Below are 24,379 nucleotides of genomic sequence, written 5' to 3'. Positions count from 1 at the left end.
CAGCATTTTTTAGATTGATGTCACTTGCAGGTATAAACAATTCATGGGTTTGCAGTAGCTCTCTCTACCAGATGGTGTCAGCATTGAGTTAATTCCTAAAAAAAACCACATTCCTATTAAAGCACACTCGGGCTAAGAGCGTATCCAGTTCACTTTGAATTGTAATTACAACCTCTCATTATTACAAACATCTGCAGGACAGCTGCTGTGGAGATCTGGCTCTATTTTAGACTCACCACATGAGTGAATCCCCACAGGATCCCGCTAAAGCGCATGCATTCACCCTGTGCACTGGAACAGCAAAGGTCAAACTGCATTAAAGACTTCATCACATCCACTGCCAGCCAGAACCTCAGATTTGCCCTAGGATTCTCTACACAAGCATCCTTCCTGCGGTAAATCTCAGCCTTTCATATGGTTCTGCTTGCAGGGTTCATTTCAGGCTGACTAAACGTTGTCCAAAACACAAGGATAAATGTAGTTCTTTTTCAAAGAAGAGAAATTCTCAACTTTGCACTCTAACCAGGGTAAAAATCACTGATGCATCACCTCTTTTGGTGCTTTAGGGTACAATCTGCACCTGCATGTCATTATAAGTTCAATAAAGTAGGCTTTACTGAACTGTTAATCATTTTAAGCAGGGTTAACCTTACAATATACTCTTCATCACTTGAATTAAGATTAAAAAAATTTCCGGTTAGCATATATGTGATATGTTTCTCTGATTGTCAATCTCAATGTATTTTTATTTGTTTTAAATTTTTTGTTTCTTTTATTTTTTTTTTTTCTTTCTGTATGCCTTGGTAAAGCGCTTTGAGATGTAACTTTTAAAGGCGCTATAGAAAATAAAGTTTATTATTATATTATTAAGTAGGCTAACTGTAATTTAATTACAGTTACATTTATTTTGTAATTAAAGTGTATGTAACTAGTTACTCCCTAACACTGGTACTAGCATTACCTCAACACTAAATCAAGATAACGTTACAGTACCTCTCACTAACTGAACGTAAGTTAGTCCCCTTGATAGTAAACACTTTGGCGTGGACGACGTCGCGATAGCTCGGTGCACGTGCACGCGCGCGCGCGGAGGGAGGAGTCACTGTCTGAGACTCAGAGAGAGAAGCGGCGTCCTCAAAACTTTTCCCAGACGGATAATTCATGACATAAATCAGGTAATGTAGCATTTACATCTTCCTTTGCCGCCGGTGGATGTTGATGAAGTGTTAAAATCGTTCCCGCATCCCTTTCAAAGGCCCGTGAGTTCCGTTGGAGTTTGAACATTAGTTTGGCGCTGTTTGTTTCTCTGGCGATTCCTGATCTGAGATTGAACGGGAATATGCCGAGGCTTGTTCCCTTCTCTGTCAGAGGATACCAGCCGTGTTTTGTGTGTGGATGTGGTTTATGAACTGCTTAACTTAGGCTGGAAACTTTGAAATATGTAAGTTAGTTGGGTTACTGGTGTGTCCTGCTGGGATCAGCTCCTCTTGAAGTGGGAATTCTGGCAGTTGAATATGAATCTGTGGGTTATCTGTGGGATATATGGATTGTAGTGGGAAGCATCATCACATTTATTATTATTCATAATTCATAATGTGCTTTTTCCACATAGTTTTATGTGAGTTTTGTTTTATGTGACTCTCTTCCCAGCGTTTGACTCGATCTGACAGATGAATCGACTCTTGAATGAATCCGTTCAGCGCCGGCGCTGTGGTGGGGCATTCGAGGGCCGTGCCCCCCCTAGCGGTCATTGATGCCCCTCCTACAGGCCATGGCGTGACAGATCCAAAAAAATATCCCTTTTAGTTATTATTTTAATTTAAAATGTTCAAACTGTAACTTAAATTAAATAAAATAAAAAGAATGGGGAAAATGCATAATTTTGGTTGTTCATGGGCACGTTACTAGGCTTCGTCATGGTGAATGTTTATTGGTCGCCGAGTAAACTTGTTACATTTGATTTGCAGCACGCACAAAATCCATTTCAAGTTTGAAAAAAACAGTTTGTCCGTCTATATTATAGACAGTTATTAGCAACTAATTTTAAAAAAATTCTAAAAAAAAAAAAAAAAATGGTTTTACGAAAATGGTTTAGACCGCCGCAGCCTCGTCAATCAGCAGACTTAGATACTCCGGCCACGACCACCAGTACTACGGTCTATGAGAGCCGAGCTGGCCCTTCTTCTGCGAATGCTAGCTCCGGACAACCGCCAAAAGATTTAATACGCAGACATTTGTGTGATGATGTCCCTACTCGTTTTCTGAAGAAGAAAAAAGTCTTAAGTTTTCAGAAAACATCTATACGAAAAAACTTTGTCTGATGGGGACATTTTTTATTTATTTTTTTGGCGGTTTTTTTTAAAGCTTCAAACTGATTCAGTGTTTATTTTTTGTCGTCGTAATTTGTTAATTATTTAAGTATAAAAAAATATATTGCTATTTATTGTAGGCCTATTTTAGGTTTTTTTATTTAGCCTATATTATATTTTTATATTATTATTTTCTGTCCTGTTCTGTTGTTTAGGCTATCTGTTCTGGGGCCGGGTTTCCCGATAACGATGTAGCCTAGCCTATCTTAGCTCTTAAAAGCGCTCTCTACGTGCAAGGTTATAAACATTAGCCGCAATTCCTAGCGCTTTTCCCAAAAAATGTAGGCTACTGAACTCGTAGAACGCGCGAGAATAGGCTACGAGTCGCTGTCCATTCGCAAAGTGCTGAACTAGGCTATACTAACCTTATATGGAATCGTATTCTGAACGTTTTAATTAACAGTCGTCATCTGTTGTGTATTAGGAATCAAGACAGGTAAAAATAAAATAAAAAAAATTATATAATGACATTCTTGTAAATAATAAAAAAAACTCCATAATCACGGGAAGAAAGAGGCGGCAACCGGCGAACATTCAAATAAAACTTTAATTACCAAATAAAGATAAAACAGCGCGACAGCCCCTCACGGTCGACTGCCGCGCACAAACAAAAAACCAAACACAACATAAAACCCAGGCCTGGTCCTCTCTCGTCCTTCACTGTCGTCGCTCCTCTTTTGTATCCTTCCGATCTCCTCCGTGGGAATCGAGACCGGTGAGTGGAGCAGGTGTCGCTCATTTCCCAATCACTCCACCGGCCTCGCTCCGTTCCCACGGCTCTCGGGCCCGGCCCCCACTCGTCACAATTCTATATAGATAGATCATTGGAGCTAACATTCTAGGGTAGAATGTCATTCTATATAGATCATTGGAGCTAACTGACTCTTGCCGTATCCGGTCGGCAAAACAGCAAATTTCAGCGCTGTCTTCTGTTCCTCTTTTAGATAAAACCCAAGTCTAATTCGTTCATTGTCATTCTATATAGATCTTTCAGATTTAGGTCTGGATTTCCATGCTACTATGATGTTGCCAATGCGTCAAAAAATATTTATCAAACGACAGTGCCCCCCCGCCGATGATCCAATGCCCCTCCAGTAGATCTGCTCTGACGCCGACTCTGAATCCGTTGGTGTCGATTCTCTTAAAAAACTTCAAACTGTCAAATGATTCATCGCATCCAAAATATAACGTTTTTGTTTACATAACATATGTTTGTGTACTGTGTATATTTATTGTGTTTATATAAATACACACACATGCATGGATATATTTACGAAAAATGTTGTTTATATAGTTTAAATATATTTATATATAATATACATTATATGAATATAAATATATACATGTAAATGCATATATTTAATTATATGTATATATCAAATATGTATATATCATAATATCCTGTATGTTTGTGAATTTATAAATACATAAATAGACACAGTACTCTTACATATATTATGTAAACAAAAAACTTTTATTAATGCAATTAATCTTTTGACAGCACTATAATGCGTCTGTTTACATGCTTTGAATTAGTTTTACTTACAAAAATTAATGTAATAAGTCTATTTTAGACTGTAGAATAGTGAATAATAATTTATGAAAAGTGCATGATTACTTTGATTAAAACTTAAATCATATCAGTCTGCCTATATAGGCTTTATACGTCTGAGGAAAAAAAAAAAAAAAAAAAAAATATATATATATATTATATATATATATATATATGGCAAAGTTCTGCACAACAGCGGCATACAAAGTTAAAACGTGGACAAACATGAGATTCCTTAAAAACTAATCTTTAAAAAAATTAATTATTATAAATTAAGAATATTATTGTTGTTATTATAACATTGAAGTACATTACAAAGCTAATATATCTGTAATTAATTTCAAGTTAAATCAAACTGTTATGTTGACTGGTTGTTGCGGACCTTTGAGTTTCAGAGTGTATTTGACAATGGTTTTTCTCAAATAAAACTAGGAAATTTTTATTTAAGTTTTCTTTCAGAGCAGGTCTGGGGTCTCATTTATAAAACTTTTCGTAGATTTTATCCTAAAAGTGTACGTAGGCACAAAAGCTAGATTTTGCGTACGTTTCAAAGTTTTCAGATTTATAAAACCATGCGTACACCAGAACCTATGCAAAAATCCTTCTATAAATCCCAGTCGGGGAAGATTGTTCATAGCCTACTAAAAAAAAAAAAAAAAAAAAAAAAATTTTTTTATTTATATATATATAGTATTCATATGACACCTATTTTTAAGTCTGCTACAGTTTGTTGCCTTGTGCCATTTTTATTTGCACAGTTAGTCCGATTTTTAAAAGTCCTACAACTCATGCCGGTTTAAACTAGGATCATGGAGAGGCAGAAATCTCTCATCATCAGTGTTGTGATGGAGTTTTAATGACCTCTTCTCCTATGTGGAGCTGAGTCATGTGGGTTGGTTGTGGGCTGTTGATAGAGGACACTCCTTTTCCTACCCTTAGGAAAGCTTACCATGGATCGACTGTACAGACTTACCACGGTCATGGAAAACCAGGATGTTTTAAAATTTTTAAAAAGTAATGGGGATTTTAATCTTTAATGAGTCTAAGCATACTCAGCTCTTGTCTCTTTTTGAATGCAATCTAGGGCTGCAGATAATGATTATTCTGATAATCGATTAATTGTTTTTTCGATTAATCGGGTTTAAAAAGAAAATCTTTATATCAATTTTATTGATGAAAACACACTATTCCACATTCTGCCCAATGTCCTTCAAACAAATGTGCCATTCCTATGAAAACATACAGTGCTTAACAATTTATTAGACCACCTCTCATAATAGAGAAAACACAAATATTTTAGGAATCTGTCAAAAAATTGTTTAAATCTAAAAATGCAATTGTCATTTATTGGGCAAATAATAAAACTGAAACAACTAAATAATATTTATTCACATAATAACAAAAATGGCCTCCTTTTCCCTTGTGCCACACGGATGTGCTGTTTTCTTTCAACTCAAAGTGTAAATGCATATAGAAAACGTATCCTTGTGGCGCGGCCGACACAGAAGAGTGTACGCTGCCTGAGTTCAGCTCATATTCTCCAAAATGCTGCTATGGTGATGCGGAGAGACACAGAGGAGACGAATTGTTGAATAAAGTCATTATTTTTGTTTTCTATGCGTATAAAAAGTATTGTCGTCGCTTCATAACGTTACGGTTGAATCACTGATGGCAGATGGAGTATTCTGATGAAGTTTTCATACTTTTATGGACCTCGACAGTGTATTTTACTTGGCAGTCTATGGGACAGTCACAAGCCTCCCGGTTTTGGTGGAAAATATCTTAAATTGTGTTCCGAAGACGAACAAAGCTTTTACGGGTTTGGAAAGACATGGGGGTAAGTGATTAATGACAAAATTTTCATTTTGGGGTGGAGTATCCCTTAAACGCAGACTGTCAGGGTGGGCCTTTATGTAAGAATGGAAAGGCTTGTGTGAATTTGTGACATTTACAGATAAGGATTTGACCTTTAACTGAAAGTTTTTTGTGCTGAGGACACACACACGTATCTGTCAAAGCGCCTGACAGGGCAAGCCATTATGCTGATACATCAGCTTGAAGCTTAAAATAAAATTTCTCATGTTTTGGGCAGCTTGGATCACATACTTTTCCTGCAGGAGCTCATTCTGTTTCCTCCACTATTTTTAGATGCATTTTGTCCATAGAAATGCGTTATTCGGTGCTGTAATTTGATGCGACCGGCTGAAGTTGGACGTGCATTATGGGCAAACCCGATTAATCGATAATGAGAATCATTGTCGATAATTTTCATTACCGATAATAATCGATTTTATCGATTAGTTGTTGCAGCCCTAATGCAATCTCTGATTCTCATCTTGTAATCACAAATGACTGTAAAAGTCACAGAAAGCCACTGTTCAAAAAAGTGTGGGAACTCTGTCTCGTGGTTCATAGCCAGCTGGCAAATAACAGGTGCTGGTATCATTTGTAAACACACATGTAGTAGATACAGAGAGGGGCATTAAAAGTCCTCTTGTCCTGAGTGTCTTGGACCCGTGTCCTTTATGAATATGTCCATTATGTTTGACATCTGCTTTGCTGAAATAGCCATGTGCTCGCTAGAGGATCCTCTGGAGTGATTTGGAAATACATTAATGAGTTTGTGTGACTCACAATATGACACACCTGTAGGGATTTAGGTTCAAAAGTCATCCTTCTATCTCTAATTGACTTTAAGTAAAGTAAATAAAGTGTTAAGTTAAGCTGCCAGGCACAAATGCCCTTTGAAGCTTAAAACAAATGTCGGAAAATGAAGTTTTCTCTGTCACGCAGGGCTAATGTTGCTGCGGTGCCAACTGCAATGAAAGCGAGATTTCTTTATTGCCCTCACTGGCTCCATCCACATCAGCGACTGATTGTCAGGGCTGTAGATCATGATGGGACGTTTTTATGGTGCTGGGGTGACTCTGGTGGCCTGCAGGGAAATGCTCATTTAATAACATTGTGCTAGTGGCCAGGGAGAGGGTTGTGTTACATCCAAAACAAAAGCCGTGTTGTGTGTCTTTTTCAGTGGGGCTCTCCAATGCTGTCAGTCTGGAAATAATAAACTAATTCTAATGCTTTGTGGGAGGTCGACATGCTTTAATGCTGTGTATTTCCGAGCACCGTTTATGTTTATCTTGATTGTGGATCTAAACGATGTTAATGACGATATCTTTCTGATTATGAGTTATTGGTAAGGTTAAAGCAAGTAAACTTGACATCCACAACAGAACTATATAATTCAGAACTATATAATTATTATTTTTAATATATTATTTTTAGTTATGTCTGGTTAGAAATTATGATAAACAATAATATTTTTGACATTATTCTGGTGTGTTAAGACTTCTATGACTTTTTTTAACTTTCTTTTAAAATCATGCTGGTCTGTTATTGTTAGGAGTGTAGCTCAGACATTTCATCATATGGTCTGACATTGATTCTCTTGTACACTGATACAGTATCTGTCGGTACTTTAAAACATGCCGTGATTAAATCTAAATTTTATAAGATTCAAGGTCCTGTGATTGATATATCAGTATTACAGTGTTATGTGCCTGTTTTACACATCTAGTTACATTTTTATTAAACCACAAATGCAATCAAAATATTACGCAAACATTTAACTGATCGCTCTGAAAATTGCAAATTCTTGGCTCTAACACATTTGGGCCATCCACAAAAAAAAACAAAACAAAAAAAAAAAATACAGTCCAATAATAAAAATAAAAAAATAATAAAAACTTTATAAGGTAATATAGAAAAATAGAAAATGAAAAAAAAAATCAAGTCGGACATGAAATTTTCTTTCATCTTATGACAATTTATCATTAGCTTGTGCAGTGATATGAAAGTAATGACAACAGTCAAGAAAGTATTTTAGTTATATGCTCTCTAATATGCAAATCTAGGGAATGCACAACAAAATTAGGGAGTCCAGTTGTTGAAAAAATAAATTTATACAGAAAAATTAATTTTAACAGTCAAACAAGTCTTTTCTCTCTGTAAAAATATCAATTGATTTTAGTAATTTGATTGATGCAACTATCCACACTGATATATCATTATACCACTAGTTAGTATGGTGTTAATTTCAGCTAAACCCACCACATATGGAAAAAAAGGATCCCTTATCAGTCATTTCATGTCAGTTAGACAGTTTCATCCTGTTTAACTGGGCAGTTCTTGACTCACAGCTACATTGTGGACCAGGCTTTCCCGAAAGTGTGGTCAAAGGTCTATTACTCTTAGAATTACAGACTCCCTTGAACCAGTTAGGTCTCAAACAAGGTCTCAGATTCTAATATTGAACCGCAGCGCTGTGTGTGTTTTGGTTGAGCTGTCGTTTTGGACGTGCGGTGAGCTCGCTGTGTGGGAATGTGCAGAATAAACTGTACCAGGCTGTGAAATGTAGAGCACTGCCATGATTTTTCCCTTGTTGCCACTGTGTTGATATCCTCCCCATTTCCGCCACTATAGTTTACTGTTCCATAATTATTAAGGGCCAGACGTGGTGTCTAACCTCTATTGTTTTTGTAGACATTGCATTATTCTGTTTCCTCTGCCACTGATGTCTATGGCATCCTGTAGAACCGTTTGCAGGAAAGTTATGACGTTTGGCACATTGATCGGTGATGGTCTGAATGGTCCTCTGTCCAATTTGGGGATCTCTCAGCCAAACCCCCTTTAATGCCACCAACACTTTTGGCTCAGAAACGCAATGACAGAGATTGTTTTTATCAGTTTCCAACTTTCCACCATCGTGATAATCCAATACTGCAAAAATAATATATATTTGCTCATTCTTCTCCAGTTTTTACTTTCAGTCCTGGCCAGAATTGAGAATATTTCAAAGAGAGAGTGTGTAGACGAGGATATATTAAATTAAATATTTAATATTTTATTTCAATTTATTTAATTTTATTGTTTTTATTATATTATTTTCTTAACATAATTGACAAAAGTTTGAGTCAGAATTCTTTGTGTTGGTAAAACTTTTCATTTTCTAATTGTTTTGTCAATTTACTACCAAAAGTGAAAGTTATGTAAAACAGAGCTCTCCAAAGTTAATTGTTATGAATAGGCCAGTTTTTCTTGTTTTAGATTTCGGTCATGTTTATTCTTTATTCACAACAGAGCTCATCTGTTTTTCAACATCTGCCAAAATACATTTGCTTAGGTCTATTATGATTTAATCCAGTGGTTCTCAAACTGGGGTACGTGAGATGACGGAGGACAAAATTCTGAGTTTTGGCATTCATTTAACTTAAACTTAAAGTAAAATTAAAACAGAACATTTATTTCTGACAAGCATAATGCTGCTTCTAATGTAAAAACAGGAAAATGGGAGTGCCATAAAAGGTCAAATACATGATATCCAATCAGCTTACCTCTTCTTTTGTGGTCAACACTGACTGCATCCACACAAGCATTGTGCATGTGATAGGATGCCCGCTGAATGTGCTGCTTTAGCAAATCGCACTGCTGTTCAATGTATCTTCAAAGTAGATCTTCAGTTAATAGCATGAAGAGCAAATATTGACATGGACTGAGATCGATTTAAACTCTCTTCGATACAGACACACTCTGTGCGTGTTATTGTTTTCATGTTTAAGATACGAGCAAGAATGCAAATTTCCTTGAATATCCAAACAATGGCAAATATAGGGCCCTATGAAATCAGTTTGATTTTTTTCCTAAATTCCGTTTTATTTTTTTCCAAATTCCTTTTTTTCCGTTTTAATTTTTTTCTGGATTGCATTTTCATTGTTCTCGACTCTTTTTTTTTTAATAGTTAAATTAAATTGTGTTAATTAAAAAGCATGTCTAATTAATTAAAATCATGAAACATACATTTTCACATCAATGTATTAAAAGTTTAACAAAAATCACATTTAGGGCCCTATGAAATGTTTTATTTTTTCATTTTTTTTATTTTTTCTCATTTTTTTATTTGATTGTTTAAAAATTATTTGATTTATTTGTTTTTTCTTTGTTTATTTATAAAAAAAAAATTGTATTTATATTTTTCTGGTTATCAAATGAAGGCATAAAACATTAATTTAATTTATCTTTTAATTATTGAAAATTAAGCAAACTTTATTTTTTGGTAAACAAAGGGGATTTACTATTACTATTCCTTAAAAAATAATGTTTGTTTCATTTCAGTAGTAGTAGTAGTAGTACTACTGTACATTCTACTGAAAAATAGTAATAGGCACAAATCAAACCGGACTTTTATTTCGACGGGTTGCCGTGAATACCTTTACAGTTCTGTTTATGTGATATGACGCTAGTTTTACTTAAACGCTCAAATGCTCACGAAGTGACTCTCTGGAGTTCTGGAGATGTTGTTCCTGTGTTTACGTCCTCATTTAGTGAGACGGCAGGCGCTGAAATCACCGCGAGCATCGCATGTGCTTCAATATGTGTGTAATAAACAAAACCGCACATCTGTGCCATTCATTAACAGAGACACGCAGAACATGCAGGATCCATATTTAAATCGACTTTTGCAGCTTAATATTTACAGATACTAGTCCATGTCATGATTTGATTTAAGTGTAATGACCTACTTTTGATTAATTCGTTCAAAATTTGACAAATTCCGTGACATTCCGTGTTATTCAATAAATTCTGTTTTTATGACTGGATTCCTTTTCTGGATGATATTAATAATACACTTCATGGAAAGTTAAGATTATGACATAAAACATGACACACAATTGGATAGAAAATATTTGCCTCTATACAGGTAAAAAATGCACCTGGAAATAAGTTTAAGGGGGCAAATATTGTCCTTTAATAGAAAAGGTGTGACTGCTGTCTAAGTGGAAGAAAGGGGGTACGCAGAAGAATGTTAAAAGCCCCAGGGGGTACGCTGCTGTAAAAAGTTTTAGAACCACTGATTTACTCAACACAAGCGCTTAGATGTCCATGATTTTTGCATTAAAGGGCTTTTTGAGGAAACCTCACGTCATGGTTGACACACAGCCAAGATGGAAAACATTTGCGGCTCATCACGTGGTGCAACCTAATACTTCATTTCAGATTCACAGATATTACTCTTCTTTTTAATCTCAATACCTACCGGTTTGCACAGTTTCTGCTTTGCTCTTGACCTGCTAGAAAGTTCCCATAGCCTTATCTGTGTGCTGTCGTAACTGATCACCTGTGATGTGTTTATCAACTGCTCACATTCACTCATTTACACTTCAGACTCGAGGAATTTCGAAGAAGAATGTGTGGGAATTCTTACACTTATGGCACTCTTGCTTAACTTTCCATCAGTGAAAACAGATTTTAGGTGGAGCTGGATGATTTATTGAATATATATATGATATATTCACATTTTTTCAGCCAGTATAAAGTCTTTCAATGTGCATTTTCACCAGAGAATATTGTAAATATCTTAAAAATATTGAGATGTAGCCTGTACCTTTTTTCGCTCTGAAATAAGGGACCATATCCGTTGTGCTTCAGTTAGAGATTGCCAGGAGACTTTCTACAGGGTAAGTTAATATTTGACTTCCATCAGATAGCCATAACCTGAAGTAATCTGTAGCTGATCCATTTGAAGGCCTTAAGTCATGATGATTGATTTTCTTTCTAGCTATGTATTCTTGATTCTTCTACTGATAATGATGGTGATGCATTAATGCAGGTGGAGACCGTATGGATTGAGTTTCAGTGTTCTTTGAGTGAAGGAAGGAAGAAGCGCTCTGTTTTTCTAGAGTGTGTATGTTAGAGTGAATGAATGCTGTCTTGTCAGGTTGATTTAGTTTCCACAGCCTCAGGTGCAACTGTAAACTGGCAGTGAAAACAAGTCTCAACTTTAAGTAAGAGTATCTGATTCTTCTCACACTTTTGAAATCATTAATATGACCAAGATCCTATAACTCAAATAGTATTACAGCAAAGTATTAGCAGTAGTGTAGATGTTTAGTAGGATAAAGGTTTAATGCAGATTTAATTTGTTAAATCAAAATATCTGAAAGTCTAGTTTAAAGTGAGTCCAGCAGATAGATTAATGGCTGCAACTTAATATTAATGAAAGCCTGATAATATTCCATAGATATTTTAGATATATCAAATAGATTTATATTTTTGAACTTGCTATTATAATTAATATTATTATTTTCGCTATTTAATAAATGTATTCACATTTACCAGTGGATGAATATTTTAAAACATTTCAAAAGTCTATTTAAATACATTTTTGAGTGATGAAGTAAATGAATAAATCACTGAATCGGAGACATATTAAATCATTTCATTTCAATAGACAGTTTGAAGTTATTTACAGATATGAATTGATTGAACTGTATTGATTCAAGATTCAAGATTTTTTAATGTCACTGTACAAAGTACAGCAAAATGTGCTACTGATGGTCAAATCAGCGAAGGTATTAAGTTATCAAACAAAAAGGTTTATTTATTTATTTATTATTTTTATTTAGCTGTTACCTGCTCAGTTCAGATGACAATTAAAGAATAATAAAAACAGTAAGAGAAAAATATTTGCCAGCTTTAAAAAGTCCAGTTTCATATATTTTTTATGGGAGGTACAGTCCAAAAATGTTGCTGTCAATTCTGTTTATTGTCTTCAAAAGATAACCAAAAATAGTGGCCCCTCAGGTGCCTTAAACCTAAAATATGTCCTGCCTGTCCTCTGGAACAACAGCGGAGCCTAATTAACATGTTTGTAGTTGACTCATAGAGTCTGTCTTCTCGTATGGAGATAAGTAGAGGGATGTTAGTGCAGGGGAGGCAGAGTTACTCTGCCTGAGTCAAATCTAAACTCACCAGCATCAGCATGATTTCATTTTCTGCACTCAAGAGGCGAGTGAGTCACTTAACTCGGGGTGTTGAAAACCGCCTGTTCCTGAGTTGTCTGTGCTCTGTTTAGACCTGTGATCATTCCTGTCAATTGGGAAGGGAAACTTTATGACTTTCCCAAGAAGTCTGGGTTGAGTTCAAGTGCTTACAGATCTAGTTCAGTCAAGTACATACTGCTTTCCAGAGCAAAAAGATGACATTAATTAATGACATTTTAATGACAAAATTAATTAAATTTTTTTCATTAATTATTTTTTTTTTTAAGTGTGAATCTTGTTACGTTATTAATTGCATTCCTAAAAATGGAGCAATTACAAGTGCAGAATATGGCCTTTTCTAAATGAAGAAAGATAGCATTGCTTGTTTAACTCTCTTGTTGATAGTGAATATTAATAGCATTGATGGAGGTTTGTGGAATATTTCCATATTTTCCGGTCACACAGACATCTTTTCCCTGTTTCCCAGAGCTGTTTGATGGACTGAAGTGAACTGGTATTAAAAAACGTCATTGTTGCTCTTTTTCTTTCATGTCATTGTGAATGCTTCATGGCCGTCTAAAGAGCTGAGATACCGCCCGCTCTGGCTGCTATTGTCTTTTTCTTGCTCATTTCCTGTTTCAAGGTAAAGAATTCTTCCCTCCGTCTGCATTCACCTGTTATCTTGTACTGGCTATTTTCGTCAATGGGTATTTAACGGTCCCTATTAACATTTCCATTATTCTCAGTCTCTTTCCATTATAGCAATTTCATCTATTAAATACTCCATTTCAGAAAATGATGTCTGTCATTTTCTTACCACTAAAGAAGTACTCAATTTGTGGTCAGGTCATTCTTTTTATATAGCCTAGTACTTTTTCAGCTCTGTAACTTTTTAAGAAATCATCAGATCTTTTGTCAAATGATTTTATAAATGACAGGATGCTGTCAAGTGATATTGGCCACAAGGATGCGCTGTTTCTACATGTATTTAGCTTTGATTTGAAATAAAACAGCGCATCCTTGTGGCGTGGATGACACAGAAGAGCATCCACCGCATGCAGTGATAATGAGAGACAGAGAAGACCGTTGACAAAGGAATTATTGAGTAAAGTCGTTATTTTTGTTTTCTTCGCTTACAAAAAGTGTTCCCGTCACTTCATATAACTCAGATTGCACATCTGATGGCAGATGGAGTATTCTGATGACGACTTTCATTCTTTTCTGGACCTTGACACTGTTATTTATTTGGCAGTCTATGGGACAGTCTCAAGCCTCCAGGTTTTCATCCAAAATATCTTAAATTGTGTTGCGAAGACAAACGGAGCTTTTACGGGTTTGGAACGACATGGGGGTAAGTGATTAATGAAAAAATTTCATTTTGGGATGGAGTATCCCTTTAACAAAACGATGCACTCCATTGTGCTGGGCGAGAGCACTTCTCCACCTGGTTACCTTAAAACAGTCGCATAATGACTTGCGCTGCCTTCACATGCTATCAGAAACTTCCTATTTCTCCTTAGGGAGTCACGATTACGAGCTCGACGCATTCAGCTGATTTGTTGTCAGAAAGAATAAAATGTAATATTCCATTGGTTGTAACCATAAACATTCACAGCGCTACATACTTAGCTTGCTTACGATTCTGGAATTTCGGTCAAATACATGCTTATTTAACTGTTTATAATACATACAATATGGCATAAATAGGCACTACTTTAACAACAAGAATGGGTGAAGTAGACATGAAAGTGCACTGTTTAGTAGGAGTGACCGGGTCACAGAAGCAGGCCTGACTCTGTTGGTTTTGTGGTTGTCATGACACCGGAGACGGACTCGGAGGAATCATTCACTTCGAATAGCTCATTGAAAAGAGCTGCTTGGAGAGCGAGAAAATGAAGAAGTGTGTAAATAAGTGGATCTTGGTGGCGGTTTGTGATTGACTTGCTGTAATTGTGCGAGTCTGGAGGACTCATCTGTGCTCTGATGGTTCAGTGTGTGAGTGGAACGAGCCAGAGGCGATCAGCAGAACAATGCCATGTCCGCTTCCTCTGCAGCGCTCTGCAGATGCTACCGTCAACACTTCAACCTGCTATTGTATAGCTGTATAGTGTGTTTTTAAGGTGGGGTAGAAATGTGACGTGGAAACAAGAGCTTTGATGATTCTGGACTAGTTAGAAACAAGTTTTCCACAGGTGTCCTTAAAAAATGATTGCAGAACCCAGTGAAAGACTTTTGTTTTACTCTGTGCTTCCAAAATACACAGTATTTAATAAATATTTAATAAAATAAACAGTGAATTATGATGTTTTCCATAGGGATACACTGTTAGTTTCCCATTCATTAACTAGATGTTCTGTCTCACGCCATTGCTTTGGCAAGTATCCGTCAAACGAATGTTTGCTTTGTTTGCACATCTGCATAATTTTCAACATTTTAATGGGCAAATGTTTGCAGTATTTCATTAAATTAGTAATGTTTGTAAACCTGTTTTCACGGAAGCTGGAATTTTCCGCCAAAATGAAGCAGACTCGCTCCCTTGGTCAAAATCGAAGGGTTGAGGGTCTGTCCATATAAAACTTCCCTCGCCCACTTCGCAAAGTGGAACGCACTTCAAAATGGCAGCGGGGATTCCCCCGAGGGGAAGTGCTTAGGGAAGTTCGCGAGTGCATGTCTAAAAGTGGAGTTGAACGCAGCCATAGTGTGTGTGTGTTTTTTGGTAATTATTTGTGAAATTTACTAGCAATTTCTGAGTTTTATTTTTTATTTTTTAAATAAATCCTACACCAAATGTTTTCAGTGTAAAGTGCTAAATATGAATAACTCATTTTTGAGATTAGTTGAGATGAGAAAGTGTTTTTAATAGAGGTGGGATCTCAATTGGACAGCGATATTTAAATAGTCATCTTAATGAGTTAAATATTTTATATAACCTAGCTTAGTAAGTAAACTAGTTAGTTAACTAGGTTAATTAGTTTGTAGGCAGAAGTCAACTACAACCATTGAAATAGTCAAAAATAAACATCCACAATTAAAAATTCAATACTAGGTGATCAATATCCAACATTTTTGTTATACATGTATATGATTCCATTTTTTTTATTTTATTTTATAAATTAATTTAGTTGAATTTTTCTTTAATTTTTCTTTCTTTTTTTAAGTGTGAATTTTATTGCACAGTTATACTAAACTTGCACTTATTATTTTATTTTTTATAAAATATTACTGCGACACTTTCAAAGTAATGCCGTTTGTTTGATTGGCCTGACATGTCAACTTCTGAATCAATTTGTGGTTGTGTTTGGGAAACCTGTTTGACAACAGTTGATTTTGTAGTTCTGTTTGCCACCACTAGTGGTGCTTAAGTGATACACTTCACCTTTAAACCAGGATGCTTTCCTTTGCTCTGCTGTTTAGTGACTTTCATGGTCTCTGTGGCTGCTTCAGTCTGTAATGGTGTGCTGAGAGGCCCACCGAGGGTTGGCTTTAGAGAGATAATGCAGATAGCCCAGTCATTGGAGCAGTAAGACCCCCTTTAGAACGAGAGTGAGATAAAGCAGCTTTATAGAGCCCAGACTACCTGTAACCCTGCCACATGCTCATTCCTGTGGAGATAGTCCGGTGGAACTGCCCTGAGATTTTTTTCCATTCCTCAGGACATGGTATCTTCATCTTGCACACTTGAGATTGTTCTGCTGAAGTTTTTGTTCAGTCAGAGTGCCACATGTTGATTTAATTTAATCCCTGGGTCGGATCAGATGTGAGGGAAGTGATGACAGGACTTGTGGACCTCTTGCTATCAGTCTTTATGGTTCAGTCTTGAGACCCTTCAGAAACTCCTGACCTTAAAACTTCTCTGGAACCAGTGGTCTGAAATAAACTGAAATAAAAATTATTGCAAAGTATATAGACCCCCCCCCCCCCAAAAAAAAAAAAACAATAAAAATGACACACAACAAAATTATTAAAACTAAATTTAAAATGAACCGGTAAAAATAAAAACCAATTTAGACTATTAATATATAAATATTATCAGTTGGAAAAAAAACTATTGAAATGTAGTTTCATTAAATTGTAAATTATTTTTTTATTTTATTACTGTATATACTTAAACATTTTGAATCTACTGGGTTTTTGTTTTTTTCACTCTTAGTTTTAAGCCTTTTCCAAGATAGATACATAAATATCAAAGATTGTCAGAAGGCTAAGAAAAATAACGCAAGGTATATTTTTTGGCATATGTCACCCAGCTCAACTTATACAGATTGTGAAGGTGGCAGAGTTCCTGTTCTCTCATCTCATGCATTTTGCAGCTTCTTGAATCTGGCAGCTGCAGTTTTGGTTGTAGCTGCTGCTTCAGAGATGGTTGGAGTGAGGGAGCTCGTCTGGAATGAGACGCGCTGCTGTAATTGCTTGCATGTGCTGCACATTTGAGTCTTTTAGGAGGTTCACTTCACTATCCTGTAACAGGAATAACAGCCAGGATGGAAAAACTCATACGCAGACAGATCACATTCAGAGTTTGTCTTGAGTATGTTTCAATAAATTATTATGAACCTATAATCTACACAAACACGCAGTTGTTTACTTTATTATTCATTTTCTTTAATGTAATACTTAATAGCAGTCTGTATAGCAGGGATGTGATTTTTATCATATTTTCTGAACCTGAAAAGTATAACCCATGTGAATTGCGTAAATCTGTGAAAATACAAATATAAATAAAAACATAAATGGTAGTTTTGAAATGTTACTGTTGTTTTGTAAAATAATGTTGATAATTATATTAAGATTTTTATTATAACGTATTAATTTATTAAATACTTGATTTTAAGTTTTTTTTGTAGTTTATTATTATTATTATTATTATTATTATTATTATTATTATTATTATTATTATTTTTTATTACAAAATATTGTATAATGATAATAATAATAATAATAATAATAATAAATATTATTTAATTTTTTACATTTTATAGTAAAATAATAGGTATTATTGGTATAATATTTCTTTATCACTTCAATTAATTTAATTATTTGTTAAGTTAATGCATTGTAAAATAACAATGAGCAATTTGTAACAATGTTGATTTACTACAAAAAATTACGCAAGTTGCATTCAAGGTGGAAGCTTGTAACCTTTTAAAAAATAATCTTTATATTAGTTAATCTGTATAATAAAACTTGTGGTTTAATGGCACATACATTTTAAGTTAATTTATTATAATACTGTGGTTTGTTGCTGGTTAAGCACTGGCATCTGCCTTACTGAATTAAAGTAAAGTATATTTCTGGTTTTAATTTTTGAAACTGTAAGTGGAAGGATTGTGTGATTGTGAATAATTTATTGCACTCTTTGTGCTGTGCGAGCTGTCTGCAGTGATATTCAAGCTTATTTACAGCACTTTTTTGGACTCTTTGACCCTTGCAAGTTAAACTCAACAACAAAGCTGCCCGCAGATGCCAGTTTTCAACCAGATAAGCAGTGTGAACCCAATTTGTTTACCTCTTGTGGGGTCCAGTGTTTCTTTTTAACTTGGTTTCTCTACTGCATGTCGAGGGTCTCTCTCCTCAACTTTTGACTTCTCACTCTGGATGAGGCCACAGCAGGCCTTCTCATCCAAGAGCTGCAATCGATGTGCATCGGACCAGCCACTTGCCTCCTGGGGAGGTACCTGCAGGCTTTTTCATGCTTGATCTCTGTGCTGTGGCCTCCGCTGCGAGTTCAGCACGGCTCCAGATTCAGACCGCTCACCTTGTCTCGTCTCCTGAGCAGAGCTGTCAGGCACACTTTATATTTCACTATTCTAGTCATTGAAGCAGGGCCATTTTCTCAGAGGAGGTGATGAGAATATCATTTGTAGTACAAAAATAAAACACACAGAACAGAATATGAGAGCAAATAATTGGTGAAGCATTCATTTTTCTTTTAAAAAGAAATACAATTGTGGTAATAATAATGTTGCACACACCTGATGTGTTTTTATTTAGTCACCTGCTTGTTAAAAGGGTGCGTAACACAAACAGTTTCACCCAATCTTGTGATAATCTTGAGTACATGTATAGTAGTACTGCATCCTTCATATCTCCAAAAAGTCTTTAGTTTTATCATATTTATTAAAGAAAGATACAGCTTTATGATTCTCTCCAGAAAAAGCCAAACTCCTGGAGGCGCGCCGTGGGCAGAGCTAAAGAGTGACAAGCTTTTGGGTGCCGAATGCCAACAAAAAATAACATTTGATGCTGTTTCACTTACTGTCTGCAGTCCTGAATCATGACCGGGATCTTTTATAGCTGGGACCGCTCCATCTTTCAGTATCAAACGATGTGCAAATCCAGCGTCAAACTGGGACTTGTTTATAAAACGGTTATCAACAAACACACTTGTGAAACTCCATTGCTACCCTGCAAAAACAAACTGAATCCACTGTTTACATAACGCTGGGGTTCTTAAGGAAGCTGAACAAAGTTATCTTTCCCTTACAACCAAAAACCACTTCTTTGGAGACATTCTTCCTGAGCAAGTCCCATGCAGCACTGCTGCCAGATGAAGCGTGTTGATGGGTGCGATCTCGCTCTCGCTTCGGTCGATGTGTGCACAGGCGCGTTTTTCCGGGAGATATGCCCATATAAGGAGTTCCACCCTCGTCTATGTCACGAAGAGCCACGATCGATTTACACACTAGCTGATAACTAGCTGCAAGAAGCACCATATGAAAATTCTGCCTTTTTTCTCAGTATTGCAAGAAAAAAGTTTTCAGTGCGAGAGATAAACTCTGAACTGTTAGATATACACAGATTTGTGAGGACGAAAGTGAGAATTGTGAAATAATTGATAGTTGTGATGTAAACTCAGAATTCTAAGATTAAAAAAGTCAAAATTTGAGGAAAAAAGTCAGAATTGGGAAGTATATACTCAGAAATGTGATGTAAACACAATTCTGAAAAGAAAAATCTGAAGTTGCAATTACTTTATTTTTTAATAAAGCAAACCCCCAAAACAAACAAAGACGAACAAAAACAGAATTTTAAACTCAGAATTCAGAGAAAACAAGTCAAAATTGCAATTTGGAAAGTCCAAATTCTTTTTTTTTGTATATTTATTTATTTTTTAGGATATTTTTTAGGATTTAAGCCTTTATTTGGACAGGGCAGTATAGAGTAGACAGGAAAGCATTGAGTGGAGAGAGAGGGGATTGTGAGATATAAACTCATCTGCTGATAAAAAAGGTCAAAATAGCGAGATTTAAATGAGCAATTGTAAATTAATGATGCGCAGTTCTGAAACTCTCAGTAATGTTTATAATTTGCAATTGCAAGATATAAACTCACAAAAATCATTGTAATTGGGAGTCATAATTACCCTTTTTTTATTATTTTTTTACCAAGTTCAGTTGTTTAGCATCAATTATATGTGGAATGCTGGGAATCCAACAGCTTGTTTTCCGGAATAACAAGATAGTGGAGGAGAGCCACTCTGTGCAAATATTGAAGAATTCTTTCTTATTTCTTTGTATGCCGGCCAGCGGTCGGTCATTAATTTGGGTGGACTGTGTGTGGGATAATTGGAATAAAATATACAAGGAGTTATTTAGATTGTTCTTTTTTTTTATACATAATTTTTTGTAATGCATTTCTTAAAGTATGTGCACTTTTTGGCCCTGTGGACCTTTAGAAAATAAACTGTTGAAACACACTCTCCACATACACACTTGTTTATTTGATGAGTCTATTAATAATGTGGACATACTGTATATGCACACAATAATTCTGTTGGTTTTATCTTTTTTGGTTCTGAACCACCACTTTTCTATCACGTCTTCAGTTATCAACTGATAACTTGATAACATTTTGTTGTGGTAAGATTACTTGGTTTACATTTGCATTTATTCATTTAGCAGATACTTATTCAGAGTGACTTACAAATGAGGATGCAACAAGCATCTTAATTGAAAATGATGTACAATTAAAATATTCTCTTCCTAAGTGATGTTAACGTTTAACGTTTAATCCAATGTATTGCTTGCTGTTTGTTTGTAAAATTCACTAGCAATTTCTGATTGAAAACTGTTTCTCTACCACAGTTTTGCAGTGTAAGTTTTAAGTCTCAAAGCAGCTTTATAGAATATCTGGGCAATGATATTGTTTACATACTTTGAAAAATCAACCCCTGGGATTTTAAAGAGAGCACGTAGTCAAAGAAACACTGACATGCATTATGTATTTCAAAGATCTGTGGAGAATGAGTGTAACTAGATATCTGATTTTACCAAAGCAAATGTGTATGAACCTGCTGCTTCATCTGAAAAATCTCTTGTGTTTCCACAGTGTAGTCGTGAAGGGATTCCTGGAGTCACGCCATGTTCAAGGCCGTGCTGAAGAAGAGCAGAGATGGCGGGAAAAATAAGAAGGATACAGGTATGAGAACATGAAACTGATTCTGTATCTGTAATTTCTGATTACTAAAATTTAGTAGCTTTTCCACCTTGGAAACAACATTTTTCTTCAGAAGATGCCAATGAGTCAGTGAGGCATTTTGCAGCTAATTTGTTGATTCATACAACATAAAGCCCATCTGAAGATGTTAGACTTGTAAATATGTGCTAATTGAGGCAATACATGAATTTGGGGAAGCCTGAGGTTGGCTGATGATGTCATGTGGCTGATATGCATCAGAGATCTGTCAGCATGTAGCTGATCAAAGTGTGAGATTTATTTTCTGGGATTTATTGTTTTGTTTTGTTTTTTGTGGCTGTTTTGTGGAAAGGTGTGTAAGGGAGATGGCTGAACTCTGGGGGAGTTTTGGGGAGATGTGTGTGTATGTGTACTCTTGAATTCCCTGGGATCATGGGATGTTGCTATGGAAATATTTATGGTGATTTGGCCTCAACAGAAAAGTAGGAATTAAGATAGAAGCCCAAATACAGCGGCTCTGCTCGAAACCTTGTGAGCTGCCTGTGTAAGCAGCATTTTAAAGCATTATAGGAAACATCAAGACTCTTTCAAAAGTTAAGGAGCGTAAATATGATGGTTTCTAAGTGGAAAAATTATAAAGCAGCATGTCTCTTTTGCAGATCTAAAATTGCAGAAGAGGCATGAGAAATATAACTTACACTTATTTAAAAGCTGATAAACCTTTGTAATTTGTGTAAAATAGTTTCATAATTTTTATACAACAAATATTAAAAGGTTTATGTTCAAGGTTTTTGTTCATTTCAGTGTTTTATTCCCACTATAGTTTTGCAATTTAAAAAATATTATGATGGATATTCAGATATTATACTGATAAATGCACACACAAACCGACACACACACTATATTATATAATGTACTGATATATTATAAATTCTATAAATATATTAAACTAGTAAATATTTTGTAGTCAGTACTGAAAACAATTGATAAATAATAGTGAAGTCGAATTAAAAAGAATTGCTTTTCATTTGTATGTTATGCATTTTTTTAATGCTTATTCTAGTATTTCAGCATCATCTTAAATCCATGTGTGAACATCCAACTCAACTGAAATTAAGTCAGGTCACCTGTTTGCTTCATGTGAGGAGTGCTTTTTCTATAAAACAGATCAGTTATTTTATTTTTAGGTACTATTTCATTTATGGAGCAGCTTTAGAAAGTAGCTTACTAGACAGCATCTTAGCTCACTAGAACAGAGCCCCAGGGTTCAGACAAGTGTCATTATAGCTGTAGATAATTGACACCTGGAATATGATAAAGCCGCGTTCATGTGAGGCCATTGCTTTTGTTTTGTGTCTGTTGTTGTCCAGGGCTGCTTTTATAGTTTAAAAGCTTCATTTCAAATCAGGCTGTGACATGTTAGCTTTGACTGAACTCTTCTTTATGAATAAAGACTTTGGTGGACTTTTACTTTTGATTCAAGCTGCTGGCACACAAGTAGAGATGAAGGGGATTGTAGAACTCTCAGCTAATTGGCTCCGAATGCTGTAGCTCTGCCTCCATGTGATTTATTTATTTATTTATTTTGCTGTGAATTTGTGTGGTTGTTGCTCCTGTAAATGAACCTTGTGTGTACAGTGCATACACACACACACACACACACACACACACACACACACACACACACACACACACATATACACATATACATATACATATACATATGGAGGAGTGACTGCTTTATTTATTTGATTTTTGTTTGTGTTTTTTTTTATTTGATTGATTTTTTAGGGGGAATTATTTTTATGTGTGGGTGTGAATATTAATTATTTTAATAATTCTATGTAATTTTTTAACTGATTGCATAAAAAGTGTACGCATTGTTTTCTGTCTGGTTTAAAAATTTTATTCCACATCCTTGTTACTAATCAGAAATCATCAATTTAAAAATGGCAATATAATTGTTTATCCACAGTTTTGAAACAGCATGTGACCATTCAAATATCTAAATTATATGTGATATTAAAGAAAACAAAAACACAAATTAATTGTTAACTGTAAGTGGTTGATTGTTCTGCAGGAACATGCAGATTTATTTTCCTCACTTTAACTTAATAATTTGTTATTATAATTTATTATCAGGTCATGCACTTTTTTTTTTTTTTTACACTGTGAGTGGTTGATTGTTCTCCCCCCCAGAAATGCATTTCTCATTATTTGTGTAGTGATGTCACCAGTGGGGGTTCATCCAAGTATTTCATCAAGAAATTTGTTTTGTATTATAATCCTTTTCTTTATTATTAGTCATGCGGCCCTATTCAAATGTGTGTAAAGAATGTATTTGGTATGCTGTCCTTAAGATCATGTGCAATCATGTACACATCACTGTCTGTGCTTCATCAACTAATGACATCATTGGCAATCCATATAATCCATATGAAACCTCATTAGACAACATCACCATGGGAACACCCCTTGTTGATTCCTTGAAGTGTTGTTTTCAGCTGTAGGATGGTGTTCATCATGCTTGAGTCATGTTTTACACACCCTGTCTGTCTGTCTTTATGTCTCTATCAATGCAAAAACTTCCTATGTCTTTTGTTGTTGATGTCAAAGGTCATGTGTCCAGTCAACTTCTGTAATTTGGCGCAATTTCATCTGTAACTTGGTAGAGGCTTGTCAAATTAGACCGATCTCAACCTGGACAGGTTGTGCAACATCCTCATTTTTTTTTTTTTTTTTAATTCCTTTTTTTAATTTTACATTTTTTGGGATTCAGTTTAGTGGTTAAATGAAATCAAAAGGTATGTCTAATTAATTGACATCATGAAAACTTACATAATTTAGCAACAATTTATTGAAAATGTAGCATAAATTACATTTTAGGGCCATATGAAATCCATTTTTACTTATTTACCATATGTTGTAAAATAAAAAATCCCAAATTCCTTTATTTTAGATTTTTGGATTCCATTTCCTCCATTTTTAGTTTTTGTGGATTTAGTTTTAATTTTTAAATGAAATCAAAGTTATGGCTAATGAACTGGAATCATGAAACTTACACAATTTAACTACAATTAATTAAAAGTTCAACAAAAATTCAATTTTTAGTGCCATACAAAGTTCGTTATGTCGGGATTTGATGAACATGCAGAATTCATATTTTTAATATTTAAAATATTCGCATATCGCAGTTTGATTAACTGTTCAGCCCCACTTTTGAT

At 35.2% G+C, this 24,379-nt stretch overlaps 1 protein-coding gene across 1 annotated transcript in view; it reads left to right on the top strand.

The window, feature by feature from the left end:
- The first annotated feature begins 1,031 nt into the window (after positions 1-1,031).
- Positions 1,032-24,379, top strand: part of tanc1b (tetratricopeptide repeat, ankyrin repeat and coiled-coil containing 1b) — a 164,534-nt gene continuing 141,186 nt past the window's right edge. The window contains 2 exon segments of the mRNA XM_042731899.1: positions 1,032-1,175; positions 21,069-21,158. Coding sequence (XP_042587833.1) covers positions 21,101-21,158 — 58 coding nt within the window. The 5' untranslated portion in view covers positions 1,032-1,175; positions 21,069-21,100.

Source organism: Cyprinus carpio, chromosome B9, assembly GCF_018340385.1.
Source record: "Cyprinus carpio isolate SPL01 chromosome B9, ASM1834038v1, whole genome shotgun sequence".
Classification (NCBI taxonomy): domain Eukaryota; kingdom Metazoa; phylum Chordata; class Actinopteri; order Cypriniformes; family Cyprinidae; genus Cyprinus; species Cyprinus carpio.
Note: the sequence above shows the minus strand (reverse complement) of the source record. Positions and strands in the feature narration are given on the sequence as shown.